Source organism: Epargyreus clarus, unplaced genomic scaffold, assembly GCF_041222505.1.
Source record: "Epargyreus clarus isolate Ecla_fem2 unplaced genomic scaffold, WU_Ecla_fem_2.2 ptg000003l, whole genome shotgun sequence".
In the NCBI taxonomy this organism is placed as follows: Eukaryota; Metazoa; Arthropoda; class Insecta; order Lepidoptera; family Hesperiidae; genus Epargyreus; species Epargyreus clarus.
The window spans coordinates 17,074,427-17,098,069 of record NW_027332211.1 but is presented as its reverse complement, the minus strand read 5'-3'; the positions used below and the strand labels follow the sequence as shown (position 1 = coordinate 17,098,069).

General features: G+C 35.8%; 2 protein-coding genes across 2 annotated transcripts; one reads left to right on the top strand and one right to left on the bottom strand.

Moving 5' to 3' along the window:
- Nucleotides 1–2,274: 2,274 nt before the first annotated feature.
- Tap42 (immunoglobulin binding protein Tap42) lies at nucleotides 2,275–7,237 on the bottom strand. The gene is made up of 7 exons (XM_073091411.1): nucleotides 7,014–7,237; nucleotides 6,396–6,604; nucleotides 5,966–6,074; nucleotides 5,406–5,631; nucleotides 4,532–4,679; nucleotides 3,610–3,694; nucleotides 2,275–3,259 (listed from the first exon to the last, which is right to left on the bottom strand). The coding sequence occupies exons 1-7, from the start codon at nucleotides 7,137–7,139 to the stop codon at nucleotides 3,149–3,151; spliced, it is 1,014 nt and encodes a 337-aa protein (XP_072947512.1). The 5' UTR covers nucleotides 7,140–7,237; the 3' UTR covers nucleotides 2,275–3,148.
- A 1,898-nt stretch (nucleotides 7,238–9,135) lies between these two features.
- On the top strand, nucleotides 9,136–22,894 carry LOC140756007 (uncharacterized). The gene is made up of 3 exons (XM_073091401.1): nucleotides 9,136–9,243; nucleotides 19,525–19,973; nucleotides 20,986–22,894. Exons 2-3 carry the CDS (start codon nucleotides 19,591–19,593, stop codon nucleotides 22,841–22,843), a joined length of 2,241 nt encoding a protein of 746 aa, XP_072947502.1. The 5' UTR covers nucleotides 9,136–9,243; nucleotides 19,525–19,590; the 3' UTR covers nucleotides 22,844–22,894.
- Nucleotides 22,895–23,643: the final 749 nt, after the last annotated feature.

Genomic DNA, 23,643 nt, shown 5'->3' with positions numbered 1-23,643 from the left:
GGAAAACGACATGGGATTACTATAAAGCACTTGTGTCAACTAGGGCGAATAGATATAGAATTGCCTTCCATGGACATCTATTACTAACTCTCTAATAAATCTCTTAAAGATAGTTTCTATGGCTATTCCTACGGACTAAATCCTAAATTCCTGTTTGGGTCTAAATACCAGTAATTACACCATTTTTAATGTGTAATTCATATTTGTCTACACATCCATAGCATCTTTACCTTACTGGTGACGACACAATAACCCTAACACGATTTTTACTATTTTTTATAGTCAATTCGTTAGCTATAAGACAAGTTGGTAGTAAATGGACGATAAATCAAGCATATTAGTACTCTAAATGTAAACGTATGAGCCGTCAATCGTCTTGTAAAGCTACTGCGACGACCTTGCTGAGCGTACGCGATGTGTGAACGCGGCCGATGGGAATGGATGCGGCGGATTGTGCCGTGTACTGACAATGAATATATGATGATTATCAGGGGTTCTTCATGTGAACAAAATTAAAGATTTACGTTAAAAGTATTCACTGTGAAATGTTAATTTAATAGGTAAAGACAATTAGGCATACGGGGGTACTACAAAAATGTCCTTATATTATCTATTTATTAACCGACTTCCCAGAGGAAAGAAGGACACGCATCTCTTTACGGAACTCCGAAAGCTTTTAACGTGTTCTTCAGAAATACCGCAATGCAGATTAATAAAAACCAGAAATGAGGCATATATTTTTGATATAATATTATATATATCAATTACCTTATCCACATCTTTGTAGCTCGTGAACGGAAAAGGTGTGGTGTCGCCGTTCGCTTCCGCACGAGCACGCCACTTCCCATAACAGACGCTGATGTGCGCTCTCGATCCCTATATGTACTTACAGCTATATTTTTTATAATATGAGCACACAATTCACTTGACAGTAGCTACAAATAGTGACTATAAGCTTACATTGTTTTGTTGGAATGCACCTTGCAATTCTATATCGATCCAATTAGCAGATTTCTATGGGGATTATTTGTGGATTTTTTCAAACTGCAATCTACCTACACACTTTGACACTTCCCAAAAACTTAGTACCTATTATAATCGCTGTCATCGCCTTGATAAATTTATTTTGATGGTATAGAGCATAAAGCAGAGATAGCATGGTTGTTGGAAACTGGAACTCTCGATCAGGAGGTCAGTGGTTCGAATCCGAGGCGCGCAGTAACGACCTTCTGATTTTTCAAATTTATATCCGTATCAGAAATCAGAACATATTAACACATGCATAAAGGGATTCGTGCCGAGCACGGGCTTAAGAGCCGCAAGCACACACTGGTAGATACTATGAGCATGAGCATTAAGGTAAAATAACCTAACTCACAATGGATTAAAGGAGTCTAAAATAATGTACCACCATATTCCTGGAACCGTACCATAATAAGGCAAACTTTACAGTGGCATCCATGACACAAAGAAACCTGCTGTGAGTATGAGGTGCTAGTGTAGTAAGCATTAAATTATATTGCCATAAATTACAACTGCTGATATATATCCAAAATGCGTAAATATACAACGACAAACCATTACCAACTGCGACCAACAAGTTTCCCGTATGTGCTTACAATACAACGCAAAATACATTGCGTGTACTTTCGATTTCATCCGCCGCGGGGAGTGAAAGCGTATTTATCAAACCTTGAGACTATTGACCTTTGAGGCCATCTGACCAGTGCGTGAGGTAACAACAGGTGCGCAATGAGCTACGGATATGTACGTAGAGAAAGCTATAACAGTGTCGCAATCGTTATAAAATCGACAGCGAGATGAGATGTGACACCTAATTTGCATAAAATTTGGAGTATCGATCATATTATGAGTATATTCTATCGAACACCGTAATGTATCATTGTACGATGTCTATAGTAACTTTTATTATTAAAATTGTAAATAAAGTTTATTGGGGAGGTGGAAGATGACACATGAATCAAATAAGTACAATTTCTATTGACGTGATTAACAGCAATATTTATAATGAACCTTCAAAGCAAAGGCATCCTGTCCACCATACATCCATCCATCAGCTTTGTAGGATCCATTGTTGCACGTAAGCCCCCCTTAATTGGCCCAACTCCAACCGGTCTCGTGCCCTCTGATTCTAGCGGTTTTCGTGTTCTAAAAAAATTAAAATGTAGCTTGCAATGTCTATCAGTTAAGGACGCGATAAGGCTATCATTTCAGGTACACTATCGTCTTAACAGGAAAGCAAAACCATGAATATTTTGTTTACAAGTTTATTTTTAGTAATAATATACATATAGAATACAATAATGTAAAATAGTATTGCGGGAGTAAGCACGACCCTTTATAGGTGCTTATTTGTTTACCAGAAGTTACCCAATTTATCCAAATATAGATCTACCAAACATCGACATTTGTCAATTTTTATTACGCAGGAATTGTCTATCTTTATCTAAGATTCTTATACATTTGCACCTAATATCTGAATAGTCAAGTTTACTAAACGATTGAGTCACAGAATGGCCGGATACCAATGTCGTAATAACTTCATTTTACTAATACTTAGTACAAAATTTCCTCCTACAATAGTAATTCATCCCCTTGTAAATAAAAAAAAAATCACAGAAAGAATTCACATTCCCACATTTATGTATGTATATCTGGGCTTCCGAAGAGGACTTTTTACAACTATATTAGTTACATCCCCTTTTGTATACTACACAGGTAATCTGGGAGATCATGTCCAAATGGATTAATGGGCTAAAACAATAATTTTAACATGGGTAATTTTGAATTTAGGGCAACATTGTCGACTATGAGACTTTGACTCGACACCTTATATTCGATACATATATACTTTGCCACCCTATAAAAGTAAGTTAGAGCATTTCATTTCGTTGGAGGGAGTGAATCTCTAGATGTCTGGATGCCTGGGGCACAATTTAAAAATGCCTGACCGTGGCTATACACATGTATAAGTTTAACAAAATTTTCGCTCAACCCTAAGAAACAACTAGGATTACCCTCTCTGAAATATATATCACTTTCTCTTGGACATCACCCCCACCTACACTCGTCTACAGTACAGTACAGCACTCCCGGTGGATATTGGAAGTGTCCCTGGGCTTGTGCCCTAGCTCCTGTTGTAGCGGTTCCCCCAGCCGCGGCGATGGTCGTCCTTGTACTCGTCCATGTTCCGCTGCCGCTCCAACTCCTCGGGGTCTTCTTCCTCCACTAACCGCTCCTGAACATATCACAATGTCATTATGACAATCTAAGTAACACATGAAGTTAAATATGAGATGCATTTTGCGCTCCTTTAAAAAACGGTTAAAAATTCATTAGATGCAGTCCTTTGCTTTCAAAAAGATACCTATATATACTCCTACGATTTTTGCGAAACAGAAAACAGCTCTTCTACGTCAATGCGCAATACCAGAAGAAAGAGTTAAGAGCTTAAAAAAAATTCAAAAACCCTTTATTAAGGCTAACGAACACTAATGCAAAGTTTTTACGATAATAAACTTAAACGTGATTGCGAGTGTTGTGACGGGTATTCTGGTAAACAATTATGTACTTGAAATATATTATTACCTTTCGTACTTGCTCGTCCTCATCAGCATCGGCATCAGGGTTCTCGATGGTCGCGTGCGGTATGTTACTAGCAGACGGTGGGAACCTGTTCACAGAAAAATATAAGATATGATAAAAAGAATAATGCTTCAGATTATAATAAAAAAAACATGCACTATGCGAAAACGAAAGCCAAACCTTCAGCCCAATGTTACCATTTTTTTATTTGTATATTAGGTATAGTTTGGCCGTTGAGAGAATGTATTCCTGACAGGTAGTGTGCAACTGAACTATGTAACTTTGAAGTGGCGTCGATAATATTATGAAAGTTTTATTATTTGCCGTACAAACCAAAAATATCATCAAAAACATTCAAATTTTCTTAAATAATATTTTTGTACCATTACAAAAAAATCGTTTCTTACAATTTGCAGAAAATACTGCACGGTTCAGTTTGCACGGTCATTTATGCCGCGTACGTGCAAAATATGAAATGAACTTCCTCCTGACGTTTTCCCTGAGCGTTATGACATGTGGCCCTACGAGAAGGGTGCAAAAAAAGCTCTCCTTCAAAGTCGGCGATGCATTGGCGAATCTGGTGTTGTAAATGTACAAAGGCGACGGTGACTGCTTTCCACCATGTAGCCTGTCTGTCTTAGCGTTAGGTATATATATATAAAAAAATATAGTTTAAAAACTAAAAACCACGCTATAATCACTTTTATATTATAAGGAACTTCATTAATCCTGACAATGCCGATGAAGAGAAGAAGACTAAATTAATAAAAATCGTGTATTGTCATAGGGTCATGATAAGGTTTTAAAATTTTAAATTAATCGGACGGTTCAACATGGGTAAAAATCAACTTCAAAGATTACATACATACATACAGGTCAAGCTAATGAAAGTGTGATAAAAATACTATACTAAAGTGACACTCACACGCCATCGCGTACGCGTTTGTCGTAGAACTCCTCGACGGTCATGGAGGGCAGCGACGGGTAGCCGGCGCCGAACACCGCCTTCTGCAGCGCGTCGCGTGTTATTATCACTGGCTTCAGCGGCCTCACCGGCTCACGGGGACGCTTCTCTGAAAATATATTAAACATTTTATTTAGTTAATTGTATCAGGCTTGTATCACACTAACTGACTGACTGACTGTCATCAGTTGTTTACATTTCATATCAAATTGTGGAAAGAAGGGTTGGACACCATTAGAAAAGGCATGCATTAAGTTGACAGTGTCACTTAACAATTAACCGTTGTATAGTCAACTTACCCTGATGATGCTCCATTTTGGAGCAAAACACGTGTTGGCGGTGGTATGTATAGGTGGTGTATATTTTTAATTGTGGGAGGTAGAGTGGTACATACTGCATGGTTAAAAAATATATACCATCATACATATTAGTAGCAGATTTAATCTTAACTTAAAACATTTTATTAATAAAAAACCTCACAAATTACTTATTCCTTAGTTTCAGCAAAAAAGGAAACAGGTCACATACCGAGCATGTTATGTTAAACCCTAACCAACATACTATTCATTGTCCAGAAGTGTGACAGATCGTTGTAAACATTACCAAAAAAAAAGAAAAAAATACTTATTACAATTGTCGTCAACATAAAAAAAAATGTCTAAGTATTTGTAGTTCACTTGTTCTTTGATATTTGAAAATATTACCTAACACTCTTAACACTGTTGTTATAACGCAAAAATCGTTGAGGCAGTGGTGCTGCTAAAGTCAAACTAAACAGCAGGTTTTCCCACCTTTAAAAATCATTTCTATAGCTAAATATAAAAGCCACACCAACCTGCACCATGTTTGGCCATGTACTCCAAGATAGGTTTCTCTTGCTCTATGCTGTTCAGCTCATCCAGGGCCTGATTCACATAACTATTCAACATTGTTATGAAGTACTCTCTCTTTGTCTCGTCGTCCACATTTGATTCTGCCATCGCTTTAGATAGAGTACTTAGTTTTTTCTCTAACTCCTTCATCTCCTTGTATCTCTTGATTTTTGCTTCTCTAGATTGTACCTGAGAAAACAAAGATATTTTTAGTATAAGAATCGGTATTCATTTGAACCTTCAATGTGACCAATAATATTTTTCTTATTTATAAAACAACAAAGCATGTTTGTTGACCCATGTGGTGGGGTAGTTACCAAACTGGTCTTGCCCACAGAGGGTCCTGGGTTCTATCCCCAGTCAAGCAAATATTTAAATAAGCAATTTAGACTTCTGATTCTGCGTCTGGGTGTTTATATATTTGTCCATGTGTTTGTCCATAGCACCCACGACCCACGAAATCCTAGTGTGTAGCTTTGAGAGTAGAAAGTGTTTTTTTCTATAATATATAATAATAGCTTACCATTTGTGTTATTTTAGCTTTTTCATTGAGGGGTTTATCAACTGCCTGATCCGGCTGGGGTATCTCCACATCAGTCACTCCATAGTCTTTGCACCTTTGTAAGAAATCTCTGCAATTGCAAATATACAATACTAATTCACAGTATACAATAGATATACAAATAAAGTATTTTAATGATGATGAGATCTGATAGTGAAGCATATTACTGCCCATGAACATCTGTAATCTACTAAATAAGATTATTTTTCTCTGAGGTTGACCACAAATATGTTGCTACCCGTGGGGAATAATTTGGAATGCCTCAGATAAGTATATCTCCCTTACCATACTCTCTAAACCAGAACACAGCAATGCTTAACACTGCTATTATCATTAGAATCACATAGGGTTCTACCACCCTCAACAATTGTATATATTAAGATATACTTACTTAAAATATACTTCAGCTACAGTGATATGCTCCTTCCTTGACTGGCCACAAATCTTCAGCACAAGAGTACCAAGTAGTGCTGGTAACAGGAGGTACTGCAGGTGCTCCGTGGGCAACTCCTCAAGGCTCTCATTCTTGCTGAACATGCCCGAAAGAGACACTAAGTTTGTAGCCTCCTCAAACTTACTTATTGCTGTTTTAATAGTCCTCTGAAACATTCAATGTTTATTTAGAAGAATGAAAGTCTTGTAAAAAGGAATTATTTCGTAGCATAGAAGTAACATCATAGAACACTTTACTTATAGCATGTGCACAATACATATTTTTTTTTTTAGTATTTTAGGAATTCGTGGTGTTCCATTTAACTTTAATTGCTTATGAGTACTAATTGACAGCTACGTCATCGCAGCAATTTCCTTCTAAAGGTTAACTTTAGCAGGTCCTACGAATAACTTATGTAAAAAAGCTTATGTTATGTAAATTCACGACGAATTACTATGGATTATTGAAATGAAAATAAATTAATAAATGGCACTATGACACGCTTATTTACTAGTTAAGAATCACAAGAAATTAGGGAATCCTCGAATCGATAAAAGAAACAAAACGATAACAAACCTGCTTCATTTCACTACCGGTGTCTTCGTTGCTATCTTCCAGAGACTTATACATCTTCATGGCAATATCGAATACATCTTTTAAAGAATCTTCATCTTTCGACTGTGATGCTTCGCTTTGGGCCATTATAATAATTAGTAATAATCGTTTATTAAAAGCGTTTTTCTAGAAAACCACAAGAGTATTTTATCAAATAAAAATGACAATTAAAGACAATCCAAAAGTTGACAGTGTTGACATTGACGTAGGATTATGGGTGCGTTCACTCGAACGCGTTTGAAAGCGTTGCTCATGTAGCGTACTACAATAAGTCAAGAAATATGCACTAAAAATTAAATTATAAAAAAAATATTTAGGTCATCGCGAAAAAAAAGAATACAAAGACAAGAAAAATACTATAAAATAAAAAAATACGGTGTATTTATTGAACGCGACCTTCGTAAAGAAATACAATTTTAAAAAAGGATGACCAATACTCTTTGCTACTTTAGACGTTCTTTATTCCTTGTAATAGAGAACTAATAATAGAGTATTACCAAGAAAAATACTATAAAATAAAAAAAATACGGTGTATTTATTGAACGCGACCTTCGTAAAGAAATACAATTTTAAAAAAGGATGACCAATACTCTTTGCTACTTTAGACGTTCTTTATTCCTTGTAATAGAGAACTAATAATAGAGTATTACAATTATATCACGTTTTCCCCTTAGGTTTTAACAACCCAATCTAAGAATTTATATTATTCTCCCAAAGAATCTCAGAATTTAATAATGAGCTTTTTGGCCACGGCCCATATACATTCAAACCGAACTCACTTAGACCCACACTCGGTTTATATCTATATAGTAGTCGTATATTAATAAACATGGACAATCATGATAGGATGACTCATAGTAAAACGTAATGTAACTTACAATCTATTCCAAATAGACGCCTGGCTAATATGTCGTAGCAATATTCATCGCAGTTTATATTACTTTGTAGTACAGTAAGGGGCACTAACTGTGGGTTTTGCAGAATTTACAATCCTGCCCGTCGTCGTCTCTCCAAAAGTACAAAATGTATGTACCTACATAAATAAATAAACTAAAATATAGTTCTTAAATAAACGGAATGCACGATAATATAATGATTATGCATTAAGTAATTTAGTATAATTTATATGAATGATATTTACGATAAGTAACTCTATCAATTAAGCGGGACTATTTTTAATGTAATTAAAACATGAATTCCTTTCTGATTTATTTTCTGATTCCATATTTCTAAAATATATTGTTTACGTTGTTTGTTTATATACACTATTTATTAAAACGGTTGAAGCAAATTCGACGAGATACCTACACAACGGTAGAGGATATATGACTAAATACTTATTTCTAACCCTGAAGATATTAAGGGTAAGTACCTAATACGTAAAACCACTAACCGGGTCGTCTATATAATATATAACATATAATATACTTCTATTATAAGTACACATGCAAATATGATGATAGAATAACAATTAATATTGATGCTTATGATTTTATGGTCTTCTTCATTTATTGATTCGGAAAGTCTGCAATTATTGTCAATAACATTTATCGGTAGATGGGACTGTTTAATAGTACTAGTGGGATCGGGCGACTATAGGTATATGGCGTCTAGAATAAATAAGCCTTTAGGGATGTACCGAGGAAAAACGTTTTTTATTCTTGCGCAAGTTTTGCGATTTTACTTAATTGTGCCCGACAAAATGCTACTTATAGAATATGGAGTTATTTCAAAATAAGCAATATAATGCACCTGCCTTAACTTATATATTTATGTTCCGGTGTTCAATAAGTTCCATTATCCACACTCAACGTCGTCACGTCGCGTCGTCCGCCCATTATTGTCCCACTGTTGGGCAGGGGTCTCCTCTCAGAATGAGACAACACAACGCATAGGCATATTATAATAATTGTAATGTTATTCTGTATAAATATTCCTTTCTACACTCATAGCTCCAGTGTGTATTCAGTGTCAGTATTATAGTTGCCATAGAGACAGTTTCAGTTTCAGAACAAAAACCTATATTCTCTATTTATTTTTTTGCTAAGAGAACCCGGGAGCTCTCTGTTATGCACCCATAACTTGGTTATCGATAACAGTGTGACAGCATTGTCACAGCACTAGTGTACAGTTGAGACCAGCGTTAGTCCGGAGGTGGCGACGGAGGGCGGTGCACGAGTCTAGCAATCATGTGAGTACGCCACCTACATGTGTTTACGACAGGTGCTATACAAACAATGGTTATTGACATATAACCGCCACTTATATGTTACTGGCGTTAATCATAGTTGAAGGCTTGCTAGTTGAGAGGTAAAAAATGCTTTAGATTTTCGAAATAATCCCCTTATAAGTATTTGACCATAATAACAAAGGTTGTAAAGTTTACAATGAGCGTGTGTATTTACATAAAGTTTCAACAAAAGACCGACTAACATTTTATAAATTCAAATACTGGAGCATACCTAAATTTATATTACGTGACGTATTTACGTATGAGTTAACATAATATAACGTTCCATTAAGGTATATTACATTTGAGAATTTCTACTTTACTAGAGTATAATTACTTCACTTCCTTACGCTTATACCAACAGCATCCCCGTTTTTAAAAAGGAATAGCATATACGATCTCTTTCTTCGTTTCGATTAACTTGAAAAAGTCAAACACGTAAACTTCAAAAGAGAACATTTAAAAATCGCGTGTCAGCTTCCTAGAGTTTAAATACTCTAGTTTTTACAGGAATAACCATATTAAATACATACTTAACACTATTATTGTTACGTACCAAATGATATATACCTATAGTGAAACATAAAATATATCAAGTATGTGACCAACCTACGCTTACAGCCTCGGTCATAAGAGCGAGCTCATAAAAGCATATGCTTTATGCGTATGGGAAATCTTAAAACCGAACGGCAATTACTCATTAACTACAGTTATAATTGATCTGTAAGGTTAATGTCATGTTATAAGAAGGTCGCTCTGTGAATGTACACGGGCCCTAAAAGAAAAGTAATATCCACGTAGGTAAGCAATCAGTTAATGTAAGACGATGATGTTTAAACTTGCATAGGTTCTGAGTCACTGTCCCTGTAGTTCCGGGACTAGAATAGGGCTACGGTATCCCCTGCCTGTCGTAAGAGGCGACTAAAAGGGGGCTTCCGGGGTTGCGGGCGGCAAGAGTGGGAGCTCGAACCGTCCAGCTAGCGACCCCGGGAAGGACGGCGGTACGTGTGGTCGCATTCCGTCGTAAACACTACATGGTGTGGGAGGAGCGAAATCTGCTCCTCCAGGGTAGAGCCCGATCGGGGCATCGCGCTTGGAGGGCTCCGGTTGTGTTCCGTCGGAGATCCCGGAGTTCTCCAACAAGCGTTGAGGACGGCCACCGGGGGGGTTTTAGTGCGGTAAAAATCCCACATAACCCGGCGTCGCTCCCACGTCGTCGGGTACCTTGAAGGTTTCCCCCTCGAGAAGAAAAAAAAAAAAAAGAAAGGTTCTGAGTCACGCTTGTCTAAACTAGGGATATTATTAGTCTCATTACGAAATTATCTTGATCTGGCCAGTCATTGTATAGTTCACATAAAAAAATCTTAAATACCTTTAAATTTTTTGTGCTATTTTATATAAATGTATATGCATGCACCCCTGTGAGACATTGCAAAGACATTGTTAATAGTAAGGATCGATTAAGAATTCTAGAACTTTGCTTTTACTCTCGTCCCATAACAACCAAGATCACAAGCGAAATTTCATTGACCTAGTTCTTAGTTCAGGAAGATTTTAGTTCCTGTAAGCTAATCCTTTCACGGAACTAACCTACCTCATATTAAAGAAATTTCCAGAGGAATCGCCTTGCAACGACATGCAATTCTTTCAATACAATGGTAATAAACCGAATCAAGGAAACGTAGTCAATCGCTACTAACCCTTAGACGCAGCAGTTGCAACTGTCGCGATACGGAACGGAAATGTGGCGGTTGACCTCGCAAGCGTCAGCCACGCGTTCATCAGATTGCAAGCCATATGCAATGGAAAATGTGCACTTCTTGCTTTCAATTTTTTTGACATAAATATTTGCCCCCGCCAAGTTTTAACGACAAAATACTTGGTAAGCCCCAATGTTTATTTTCAGTAATTATTACCTGATAGAATTATATAAGTTCAACGCATAGATTGAAGTTCAACCATGAAATTTATTCAACCACGTTTACAGTGACATATGTTGTCGTATCGAATGTTGTACGTACTGTAATTTAACTAGCAGCTAACCTGAGTAGGTAACAATAATTTATCAGAAAGAAAGACGTCATACTGTTCCAAAATAATGATGTCTTCGTCCGTTGATGGTCCTTCGTCTTTTGTATTTTATGCAGCCTTCGCTTTGCAAGAGATATCGCATTGCAGTAGTAATTAAGTAATTAAATACTAATTCCTATTAACACAGCATTTCTCAATCGTTTGGACGCCGGTATTTAAGCATAACTATCGTCTATAACTCTATAGATAATAGAGCCCAGCATTAGGGTTCCCTCTTTTAAAGAAAAATAAGCGTTTTTAAGCATAAATATTGTATTTTTTTTAAACCTTTATTTTTTAATCTGCCTATATAATTCCTTTATTTCCATTTGCATTGACGCCAATTGAATTGAAATTGAATTTGAGTAATTTAGATCCATAATACCTAAGTTGATGTGATTAAGTGCTGTGTGAATGCGTTTCATATTTAAATTCCCATTACATTCACAATTTTAATATAAAAAGACCGTTGATTAAAGAAAATATAATTTGACTAAAATATAGTACAATACTAATAATATAGTACAGGTGACAACCCTAAGCGTAATGTAACACAAGTAGAGCGTGACACACCCAACAATGGGTTACTGTGGTTATAGTTAGCTAGCCAGCCCCTATCTTTGACCAGCCGCGTACATTTGTACCTAATATGACATAATTCAAATAATCTCTTACTATTGAATATCTACCCGTTGTGAATTACGTAAAAATACTTCTACAATACAAATACTTCGCAATAAATAGCTTCACCGGCCGTAAACGTTTCCTATTTGTGTAATATACAATAAATGATTTTCCCGTAGCCATAATTAAGTGTTGTAAGTATTATTATTTATTTATTTTCTATTGAAAGGTAAATTCCTTAAATTGACTATGACACAATTATCGTAAAATGGAAATCTTATTACAAATTGTTAAACGTTATTCATTTTGATGGGTACCTCCAGCGTCGTTGGGTCACTCATGACTCATGAGCACTCTCTATAAAAGATTTGAATTTTGCGCCCTTGGCAAGATTTAAATATTGCGCCCCTGCGAAGAGAACTGAGTATAGGTCTAAACAAAGCTAGATAATCTTGACGACCTTTATCTTTATCCGACTTTCAACGATTCACTGTAATTACCTAAATACCTATTTTTTATGTGAGTTATAAAATGCGCTAAATCACATGGATTCTGGCAACCGCTCAACTTACCAACCCCTCTAGGTACATCGCTGAATATCTTAATATCTCTTTTGAGGCTTAGATATTTTCATGTTAAAAAAATAATTACAATCGGCATTATTTGGCCATATTAAAAAAATCTATAAAACCTTTAATGTTTAGTTTTGATAAGGAGGAAACCTTCAAAAGGTACCGAGTGCCGTGATAGCAGCACAGAGTTGTTGGATTGTTGCGGCACTAAAACCCACTCTTACCACCCGCGACTTTGAAAGCCCTCTTTTCGTCGCTTCTTACGATAGGCAGGGGATACCGTAGCCCTATTCTGGTCTCGGAACTACAATGTTGGAAAAACCTACGTGATTAAACTTACCAACCGAGTAAACTTACCAAATGCGTACTTACATACACGAGATCGCTGGTCTTAAATACGAAAACATGATTCACAGCATTGTGACAAGCCATGATTGCGATGATAACCCATTAAATTAATGCAATCATTTGGCTCTTTCCTTATTCACAATTACTTTGTAGTCAGCGTTGCAAAGCGTAGTGTAGATCGTGGTTGTAAATACAAAACATAGTAATAGGTAGAGTAAATATGTAAGTGAGCTTGTGTGCATTTGTGTCCTCTACACTTATTTGCAAATATAATCTAGTTCTACGGTAAGCAGGTATGTTATTTTAAACCTGGTTTAAGTGTTGTATTAAATAGTATGAATAATAAAGAAAAATAGATGAAAGATAGGTGCAATAATAAAACAATTTAGTTTTAATTTCGCTTAATGCTTTTTTATACTAACGGCGAGGATAATTTAGGATGGAACCAATTTATTGATGTTATTAATCGTTGTGACAAGTTTCAGAAAGTTTTACTGCAACAATTTCTTAGTTTTACTTGAAGTTTCAATCCCAAATTAACCCCTTAGGGGATGAACTTTCCAAATCAATTAATGATCGTACATGTACGTTATATCAAAAACTATGCAAAATTTCATGCATTCAGATCCACCGTTTTAAAATGTTGTTGTCGGTCGGTCAATTTGTCCATTAAAAGTAATTATCCTATAAAGAAAATGACTAAAGGAAATCAAATACTCTTTATTATACGATTCATTGTCCAGTATAACTGCATTAGAATAACTGAGGACAAACTAAATAAATATTTACCTATCATTTTAGACACCAGTCACCGCCAAAGTCGACTTTCCTTGAGCTTCTCCCGAAGCAAACGGGCCTGCAATCCTAAGGGGGCTATCTCAAAGGGCTTAAGATTTTACCACTACGAGTTACGACGAACTTTCGGCTACTAGTAATCCTACCTCTAACTACCAACAGACAACAGTGGACGACCTAGAATGTATTCGCCACCATTTAATGTCTTCTCAAAGGGTTAATAAACTATTAGTCGATGTCCTATAGGTCGCCCGACTAACACTGCACTTTACTATAATTCGATAAAATCTGTTAGAAAAGGGAGCGTACCTACCTACACATAATATATCGATCACCAATATTGCCATACAGTGACAAACGAGTGAAAATGTGAACTGTTAAGTGCAGATAAGATTCGATTTGCGAATAATCTGAACCCCCGAATTGTTCTGGATTACAATATTGATATCACGTGTCGAGTGAGAGCTTAGAACGTTTATTTAATGACGTAAAAGCTCATACTTTTATACTCGTACGCTTTATTATTGTGGATAGTATATATATGTTGTATTTCGCTTAACGTCGTGTGAACACACATTAAATTTTCGAGTATATTTTTAACATAACATATTAATAGATAAGTATTTTTCTATGGTATGACACCGTTCTAATTGATCAGATAATACTAGCACAGTATAAGGATCTATATATTTGTACCGTGATACTAGGGTAGGTAAATACGATATTAGGGTCTATATTACCTAAGTATTTCTTACATTATTCGGCTTGCTTTCGTACTTACGTATCTGAGTTTATTTATCGAAAGTGGCAATCAAACAACAATAAAGGCTATGGAAACCTTTGATCGGCTTGAATAGCTGACAATTCTGTCAGCCATTTAAAGGCCGTTACGGTGTAATTTACGCGGAATCATGCCGACATGCATAGTTAAGTGGTGCAAAAACTCGAAATCGAAGAGAACTATCGTTTCATTTGTAAATGATCTGAAAACTACATTTTTTAAATATTTTTCAAACACGAAAATAGATGACAGTGACAATTTCAATTGTCAAAACTGGTTACATTTTCTTAGGAGTGAGTTATCTATGACCTAATGCTTAGATTTAGGGATACCTACTTTAAGAACTTAATAAAAAATATACTTACTAAGAACATCTCAATAATTAAAATACCTACAAATCCTCAATTTGATCCTGTGTAGTCTTTAACGAGCATGACCTAATCACAGTGAATTACGATTCTGGAAAATTCTGGCGGGAAACGGCTCGCGCCAGCCAGCAGGATGCCGCCCATTAGGTCGCGATTGTCCGGCCGCTTCTACGGATTGCGCGCATTGTCACTGTCCACTCTCGTACATCCAGCGTCGCTTTGCAAAAAAAAAATGAAATATATATCAAATACTCAGCCAAAAATACGGCGGCTTTACGCTAATATATGATTTGTACTGAGATGCAAATGAAAGGAAAGATTGGATTTAAAAATATATTGGAACATAGTTGATTCTGTAGATATTCGTATTAAATACCTAACACAGTAAGTAACACTTATGTACGATCATTTTCATTTATATCCATAGACATGCCAGACACGAGCCGAAGTGGAGTTTTAACTCCAGCTTCCCTCCCGCTGGCCACAGCTTGTACAAATTATATTGTATGTAATGTATATTATACAAAAAAAAACTAATTTTGCCGCCCCTCGAAATATGCCGCATGGGGCTGATCGCCTCTTCGAACCTGACACGCTACGCTTCTGGAATATCATGGCGTACCTTTATTCATTTTACTAATATTGGTAGCCATTAGTTTTTATCATAAGCAAAGACAATTGTATGTGTGTATATATTTATAGGTATATAGTCGGTTAGTGCAATAGTTTGATATATGACAAATCATTATCTTTATTAAGTATTGCATATCGCGGTGTAAGAGTCAGATGAAGGTATCTAAATTTTGTCAATTTTACAGGAGAGCAAAAATAGTGTGAAAATTCGCCACTTCAAACTTTACCAGATTAATAGAAATAATTATACAGTAGTTGAAATAAAAATATTTATTAATATATTGTCCTACTATTAGAGTTTTGAAAAATAAAAAAAATATGTTTACAAATGCTTACAAAGACACAATATATATATTTTTATTTATTCGGTATTTTATTTATTAAATATACCGCTACATCGTTTTGCCATTTCATAAAGGACTACATTAAGAACCGTTTTGTGAAAAAAAATCGATTTTTGATTTTTTGTACATACGTTCATCTGACTCTTACACCGCGATATAAGCAAGTAGGAACTTACCTATTATACATGCTAGGTATATGATAGCGACGAAGAAGTAACTCGTGAATGGATGACATAATAAATTAAATTCATACCTTGTGTACAAATGGTAGGTTATATACGTCATAAAATCGTACTTTATAACTCGAAAGAATTTCAAGATATGAGGTAATATTAGATGTTTATTATGCAACTGGCGATAAAAGAAATCAGGTCAACAGGTTCAAAAAGCGTTAAATAAAAGATGTAATTACGTTGCTTCAATCAGTCAATTTCGTACATTTAATTAGTTTCTTTGTTTATTTAGAAAAACTAACTCATTGTGGTTATGTCACTTCCATTAAAACTAAATTCATGTCAGAATGATTTAAATTACAAGCTTATATATTTTTTATTGGTATGTATTATCATACACAACCCCTTGAGAATGACGCATTTTTTTTAATATAGCTTAATTAGCCTTTAATCTGATTCATACTATTTTACCCCAGCTAATCTTTTGAAGGTGGTAGAACCCCCTGTGAAGCGACTCCAGAGATTCCTCCGCCACTCATATTTACTCTACTAAAACAGTGTTGCGCTGCTGTATTCGGGCTTAAAGAGTGAGCACGGAGACATACTTATCCGAGGCATACCAACTTTGACAGAGGTAACGTATCCGTGGTCTGGTAGGAGATAATTATATCTGGGATTGATCACGGATGTCTATAAACCAGGGCCGGATTTAGAGGTCTAGAGGCCTTGGGGCAACAAAGGAGTGGAGGCCCCCTGGCGCCAAATTATTTTCCGAATAAAATAAACAATTTTTTCAGTTGAGTTTTTCAATAAATATTTTATTGTGAAACGCAGGTAGATTCTTCTAGTATTCATGTTTGTACAAAGTACTGTAGATGAAGGTAAAACAGCGAAAAAAAATATCAAAGGAAAAGATATTTTTTTTACTAGTGTTTAGAGGAAAGTAACTAAATGTGGGCTAGTGTTTTAATATGGGCTAGCGACAATTCTCAAAAACTTACAGTCGAAAGAGGCAACAAACGACGATCGTACATCGCATTCACTCGCTCTAACATCGCACTTACTCACTCTCGTCAATCGCGCGCGAACTGTCGCCAGCGTCGGCCATACTTGTGTTGGTGCTGTCGAAAACTTTTCTGAGGTACGTATCAATGTGCTGTTTAATTAAACAATCTTAGGTCTAAATACTGTAACTATGTGTTTTATTGAAGAATGTAAGGTGTATTTTATGATTTTCGGTCGATTTATTGCTTGCTTCCCATGAAATGTAAAGTACACGATCAGATTTATTTTAGTTAAGAATTTCGAATATGGGCTATTACTATGGTCTTAAATATGGGCTAGCCCATATTTAGGTATTACCCATATCTGTAAAGTATTTTAGGTGCTTGGTTATGTCGTTCTATAGGTATCTTCTTATTTTTTAAGCCCCGTACCAAAAAAAATCAGAACTACATCCAATAGAGGTAGAAAAGCTGCTGTGGCCTCGGTCATAACTTTATCTCCATATAAAAATGACCTCATTGAAACAAATAAGAAGAAGATTGAAAAAGAAAATAAAACAAAAGATAAGAAACCCAAGCAAAAGAAAAAAAGTTCTGGAAATAAGAAAGCCAAGACCAGGGATGAAAGTGAAAGTGAAGAATATATCCAATTTGATTCAGATAGTGAACCAGATGCCCCTATAGGAAGAGCGGCTCCTGACACTGCCGATGCAGCGTGTATGTTTTGTCAGGAACTTTTTCCGAAAATGCAGACGGAGAACTATGGATTAGATGTTTAATGTGTCAGCTCTGGGCACATAATGACTGTGCTGGGCCAGAATTTGACACTTGGATATGTGATTTTTGTAAGTAAATTAAGTGGTATTTGAAAGTAAATTATGTGATTTATTCCATCCACCAAAGTTATTTGATCTCTTATAAGATAAATATTTATAATTGTTATTTTCACAGAAGATATTATAAGTTTTTATTAGTAGCCCATATTTGAGTACCTGCTCCATATTTAGCATCTATTTTGATATTTGGTTCTAATGCTCAATATAATTATAAATTATAATATTAGGAACATATGATTGTTACTTAGCTCTTTAGAAATGTATGTGTGATTATTTTGACAACAATAAATGGTTAATCTTTTAATAGTTTTTTATTTTTTAAGCAAAATCAAAATGGTAGCCCATATTTGGTTACTTTCCTCTACTACTCGGAATTAAAAAAAATCCGACGTCTCTATTGTGGGGGCCTCTCTTTTGTGGAGGCCCCGGGGCTGCCGCCCCGGTTGCCCTCCATAAATCCGGCCCTGCTATGGACCACCAGTCTCAGGTGGGCTGCATGCTCGTTTGCCACTTCTATATAATAATATCTATAAACGACATTATTATGAGCACAGTTCAGTAAGTCTATGGCACAACTAGTTTTGAATAATTCATATGGAAATCGAATAATACTCGCATTGTAACTTTGTAATCACTATTGACACTGTGGGCGGCTTAATTATTATTAATTAATTATATGCACTTATTGTTTATAAGCCTTTTGAGCCATATTTTTATAAGCCTTTTGAGTTACCTTTTTAAGAATACCAACATTAATTTCCACTACATACTTATTTGTAGATTTAGACATTTGCATAGATTTAGTATCTAAGTACGTAAGGTTTACTAGCTAAGTAAGTGCACGGCCGTCTATTAACAATCAATGAGAAGCTTTTTCGACTTCCTACCTCTTTGATAGTTGTTCAAAAGGGGTAGTCCCCGGGGGTAAAATCGCAACGGTGACGGATCAAATTTATGATCTCTGATTGACTCCTTGAATGACTCGTACCTACATTGCTTAAGCCACTAGCGGCAGAAACTAGATCTCACCCATTCCATTTCAAGTCCCGTGTTATTGTTTATAACTGCAATTAATGTGGTACGTATACACAATGACTAATCAATAGTCACGTCCCTATTACGTATCGATTAAAGAAAACAAACAAGGACAAACTAATCTCTAGGAGTTTTACAATCATAACATTACCCTCCTTAGTGGGGTAAAAGAAGCTCTAAATATTCCTTTATCTAGTAGCTAGACAAAATATGTGAATGCAATCAAGAATCAGTTATTTATTCAATTGAAGGCGATTAGTTCATAGTATTGCCGGCACTGGTTTTAACTTCGTCCCCTCTGAATTGATTTCGTGACGGTCAGCAACAACGTCATCCCATTAATAACTATTGACTACATGATGCTGATGCTAATAATTTGCAATTGCAAGATCATAGCTAATTAGGTCATATGCCTTGCACTATTTTATAAAAAAAACAATCATACTTTATCTTGTATTTATCTTTATTACGACCTTAGAACTTGTTAAACGCTGTTAAACAATACGAACACATATTTGGTCACACTCAGTGATCAATCTCACAAGGTGATTGACTCACGTCAATCTGGATTCACGTCCTGACTATTATATGGGTTTTGAATAACACCCACAATACAGAAAAAAACAAGTGCACCATAATTAACATGAAATTATATACAGTTTCAGATATCTACATCGAAGATGGCCGCTGAATCCATATTTTGAGTTCAACGCAAACAAATCAAGATGGTGCGCTTAACGATATTCACACTTTGCCTCCTCGCGTCACGCCTCTGCTTCGGCTTCAACGGAGACAGCTTTGAGCTGGAGTGTCCAGACGAGTGCGACTGCCACTACTTCAGAATCAACTGGGTCACGGATTGTTCCGAGAGCAACTTGACTGAAATCCCCTACGATGAATTAAGCTTGAGTGTGTACATATTGGATCTAAATGGGAACAACATTACTACCATTAGTACCTTCCCGAGCGACATCAAGATGCGAAGGCTTCAGATCGCTAACAATAAACTAATGAGAGTGGAAAAAGACGCGTTCAAGGGTTTAGAATACTTGATCGATGTGGATCTATCGGGAAACAACATCAGCTACGTAGATCCTGAAGCATTTTTGTAAGTACTAAAGTACTATTAGTATTATTGTGAACTGTGAAAGGGTAAAGCAGAAAACTGTGAAAGCAGACATGTGTAAGGCGATCCAACTTGGTCTTTGCAAGGATCCCTTCGTTGCCGACCTTAAGTTACAATACTACTAAGCTATGTTATAATTTAATGAACAAATCAACCGTATTATTATTACAAAATTTTAATCAATATCCTACCTATTGCTATAATATAAGAAATAGGAATATTTCGACTGGGAATCTATATGAATAAGCTTGTAATTTCCGTCGCCATGACACCGCTAATTGGATTAACCCACAGACAGAAATTTTTCGCTACGCTAACCACTGTTCATAATCTCATTGAATTCACAGTAAGTTCTTAGTAATAACTAGAACTAACTAGCTAACAGGTGTTCATGGACTAGTGAACAGAAACACTTATATAAACAAATAAATAGATAGTCATAGAGTATGTACATCGTACTAGGGCATCTATTAGCGCAGAACATCTTGTTGACAGTCTTAAAATTGATATGACCTACTTGTACATATATGTTTATACTGATATCAAAATCCTCTGTCAAAATCTATATTAATAACTGTATATACTTGTTTATGTATATTTTCCCACGATACCTATGCGGCCCACGTGACACAAAAAGTCACACACTATATAAACGTTTTGATGACAAAATTGCTTTTGAAGTAGTTGCGTTGTGGTCACCTGTAACACGACAATTGCGACTCGTGACACGATGAAGCCAATATTAGATAATAGTGCGCAAAGAATGCAGATTAAATTAGGCGCCTGGACCACTTAACTCGTTCACGCGCTGGTGATTTTGCAAAGAAAACAAACCCAACGCGCTTAATCCGACCTGAATTTGACAGCGCGTGACATTAAGTTCATTGTTAAACCCTTAAGGGTTTCATTTATTTAACTTCATACTTAAATGTTACAAAAACATTTTGTGTAATACTCAACTCACCTAATACTTCTTTTAATTTACTTGTTTCAGAGATTCGCGTGGACTGCTGAACGTTGAACTTCAAGATAATCCATTAGATGTAGTTGAAGGACCGTTCCTTATTTCCAGCACATTGCAGTATCTGGATATAAGCTCTTGCAATTTAACAATTATAAATTCCCAATTTTTCGAAAACATCACCTCTTTGACTACAGTAGATCTATCAAGTAATCCTCTTAAAGCTATAGAAGAAGGAGTATTTGACGTTTTAACTGGTTTGGAGACACTGAAATTAAATGATTGTAAGCTTACTGATGTACCAGATAATCTTTTCACTTCTTTAGCCAACCTAAAAAACTTGGAACTAGCGGGCAACTTTTTGAGTACTACAAATTGGCCGGAAGTATTAGGAAATCTCAATAGATTGGAGTATCTGAACCTGAGGAAATCGGGCCTTACTTCACTGTCTGAGGACACATTTTCAAATTGTACCAATCTCGTTACGCTCGTCTTGGCTGACAACGAACTACGTGATTTAGACGTTGGAACAACTTTAGGCAGCAGTGTCAATCATTTAGAATTACTAGACTTATCCAACTGCAAAATACAAGGACCTATTTCTGGGGAGGCTTTTGCCAATGCAACCAGATTAAAAGTTTTACATCTTTCTGGGAACCCCTTATTTGCTCCAGATCTACAAGAAGCATTGGCGCCATTACCTAAACTAGAACGATTATTTTTAAGCAACTGCGGTTTAAGTAATCTTCCAGAAAACTTCAACGTTTTTGAAAATCTTATAGAGTTGGATATATCACATAATCCATTAGTAAATGTGTTTGTCCGACTCCTCGCTCCACTCGACAACCTAGAATACCTTAATATGGGATACAGTAATTTATCTTACATCGGACCAGACACATTTGCACATATGACATCAATGAAAAGATTAGTACTCTCCGGAAACGACCTCTTGTCACTCGAGGCCGGCCTCTTTGGGAACCTTACACAACTTACTACATTAGAATTGGAATTCTGCGGGTTGAAACGGCCTTTAAATGCTAATGCATTCTTCAAAAACCTTACATACATGGATTTGAGAGAGATTAGGCTAGGAGGAAATCCACTCGTTATTCCATCTTCAGGGCCACTGTTCCCTAAGCAACTTTCACAGGTTACAATACTCGATCTAAGTAACTGCAACATTACTACTCTAAATGCAGATGCATTTAAAAATACGGAAAATGTAACAGATTTGAACCTCGCCGGGAATCAAATTAGATCAGATGAAGGGAGTCTCACATTTTTAGAAGGGTTGCACCAATTGGAAAAAATAAACCTAAGTAATAATAACTTAACTACAATTGATCCTCAGTTGTTTGTTAACAATCCTAAACTTCACTCTCTGAATTTAATAGGCAATCCATTCGTATGCGACTGTAAGATTGCGGAAATGTGGGATTGGGCAAATATGATTAAGGGCGACTTAGATGTCCTCATTGGCGCCAAAAGCGCTGAAAAGGACATTGTTGTCAAAGGTAACAAGAAGAAAAAGAATCTCTACTGTCGATATAATGAGTCGCAGCTACGTAATATTACTATAACACCAAATAAGACTGTGCCAGGAAGAAGGCCATTCGTGAAGCCTAGAGAGCTCACTTACGCGAATAGAACTTGGGCAAAATACGTTAGAGAATCGGGCTGCGAACCAGTTGTGAAGATCTTAAGACCTGTGGCGTTAGTAGCGGACTTATATGAATCGGGTAGGACTACTAAAATGTCAACAACGGCGTTGGTACTGGCCGTGGTTGCTTTAGCGCTGGGGATAGCTACCGTTGTCATGACTATTCGACTTTTAAGAAGGAAACAAACTCCAAATATCGATACTGAAAATAATCGAAAACAAAGATAACCAAATGCACCTTAATTGTAGGCCTGTAACGTGCGTTATTACTGTATTTTTGTACCTACTTATGCTATACATTTTTATAAGTTAATGAGTAAAAAATAATTCAGAATTCTCTCTTCTTGAAATTGACGGAGAGCACTTGGATAAGTGGTTTGTCTCGTCTTGAGAACATAATATAGTATTTTATAAGCTGCTAGTCAAATTTGTTTAGAGATTCGTTTGAATAAATTAACGCCCGTTATTAATAAATCAATCTATCTTTGGTTTTGTCTAGAAATTATCGAAATAAAAAAGCTAAATTTGGACAGATTGAATATTAATAACGGGCGTAATACGATTCTCATATTTTTGTAATACTTTATCTAAAATATTAAATAATTAAATATAATAGTAAGTTGTTTATGTCAGTATTGATTTTAATAATAAACAACCATCCTTCCGAGTTTTATGTTTTTAATTTCTAAATTATTTATTAATTATCCATGTGTATTTGTCCACAGCTGTGGATTTTCTTATTGCCTTTGATTTTATTGTACTTTAATTTTCTTAAAAGGTTTCTACATTGAATTCGTAAGTAAATAGCTTACGGAAATCAATGTCTCAATGTTACTGAAATTATTTCAAAACACAGTGTCAACTATTTGTTTCACCGTAAATAATTTCGCGTAACTAACAAAATTACCAACAGGAATTCTGATAATGATAATTTTTTCCCGTAAAACAGTTTACTACGTAATAATTTAATACTTATTTCTTATTGAGATAATAAAAAATCTATTCGTTATTATAACGTTAACCAGATT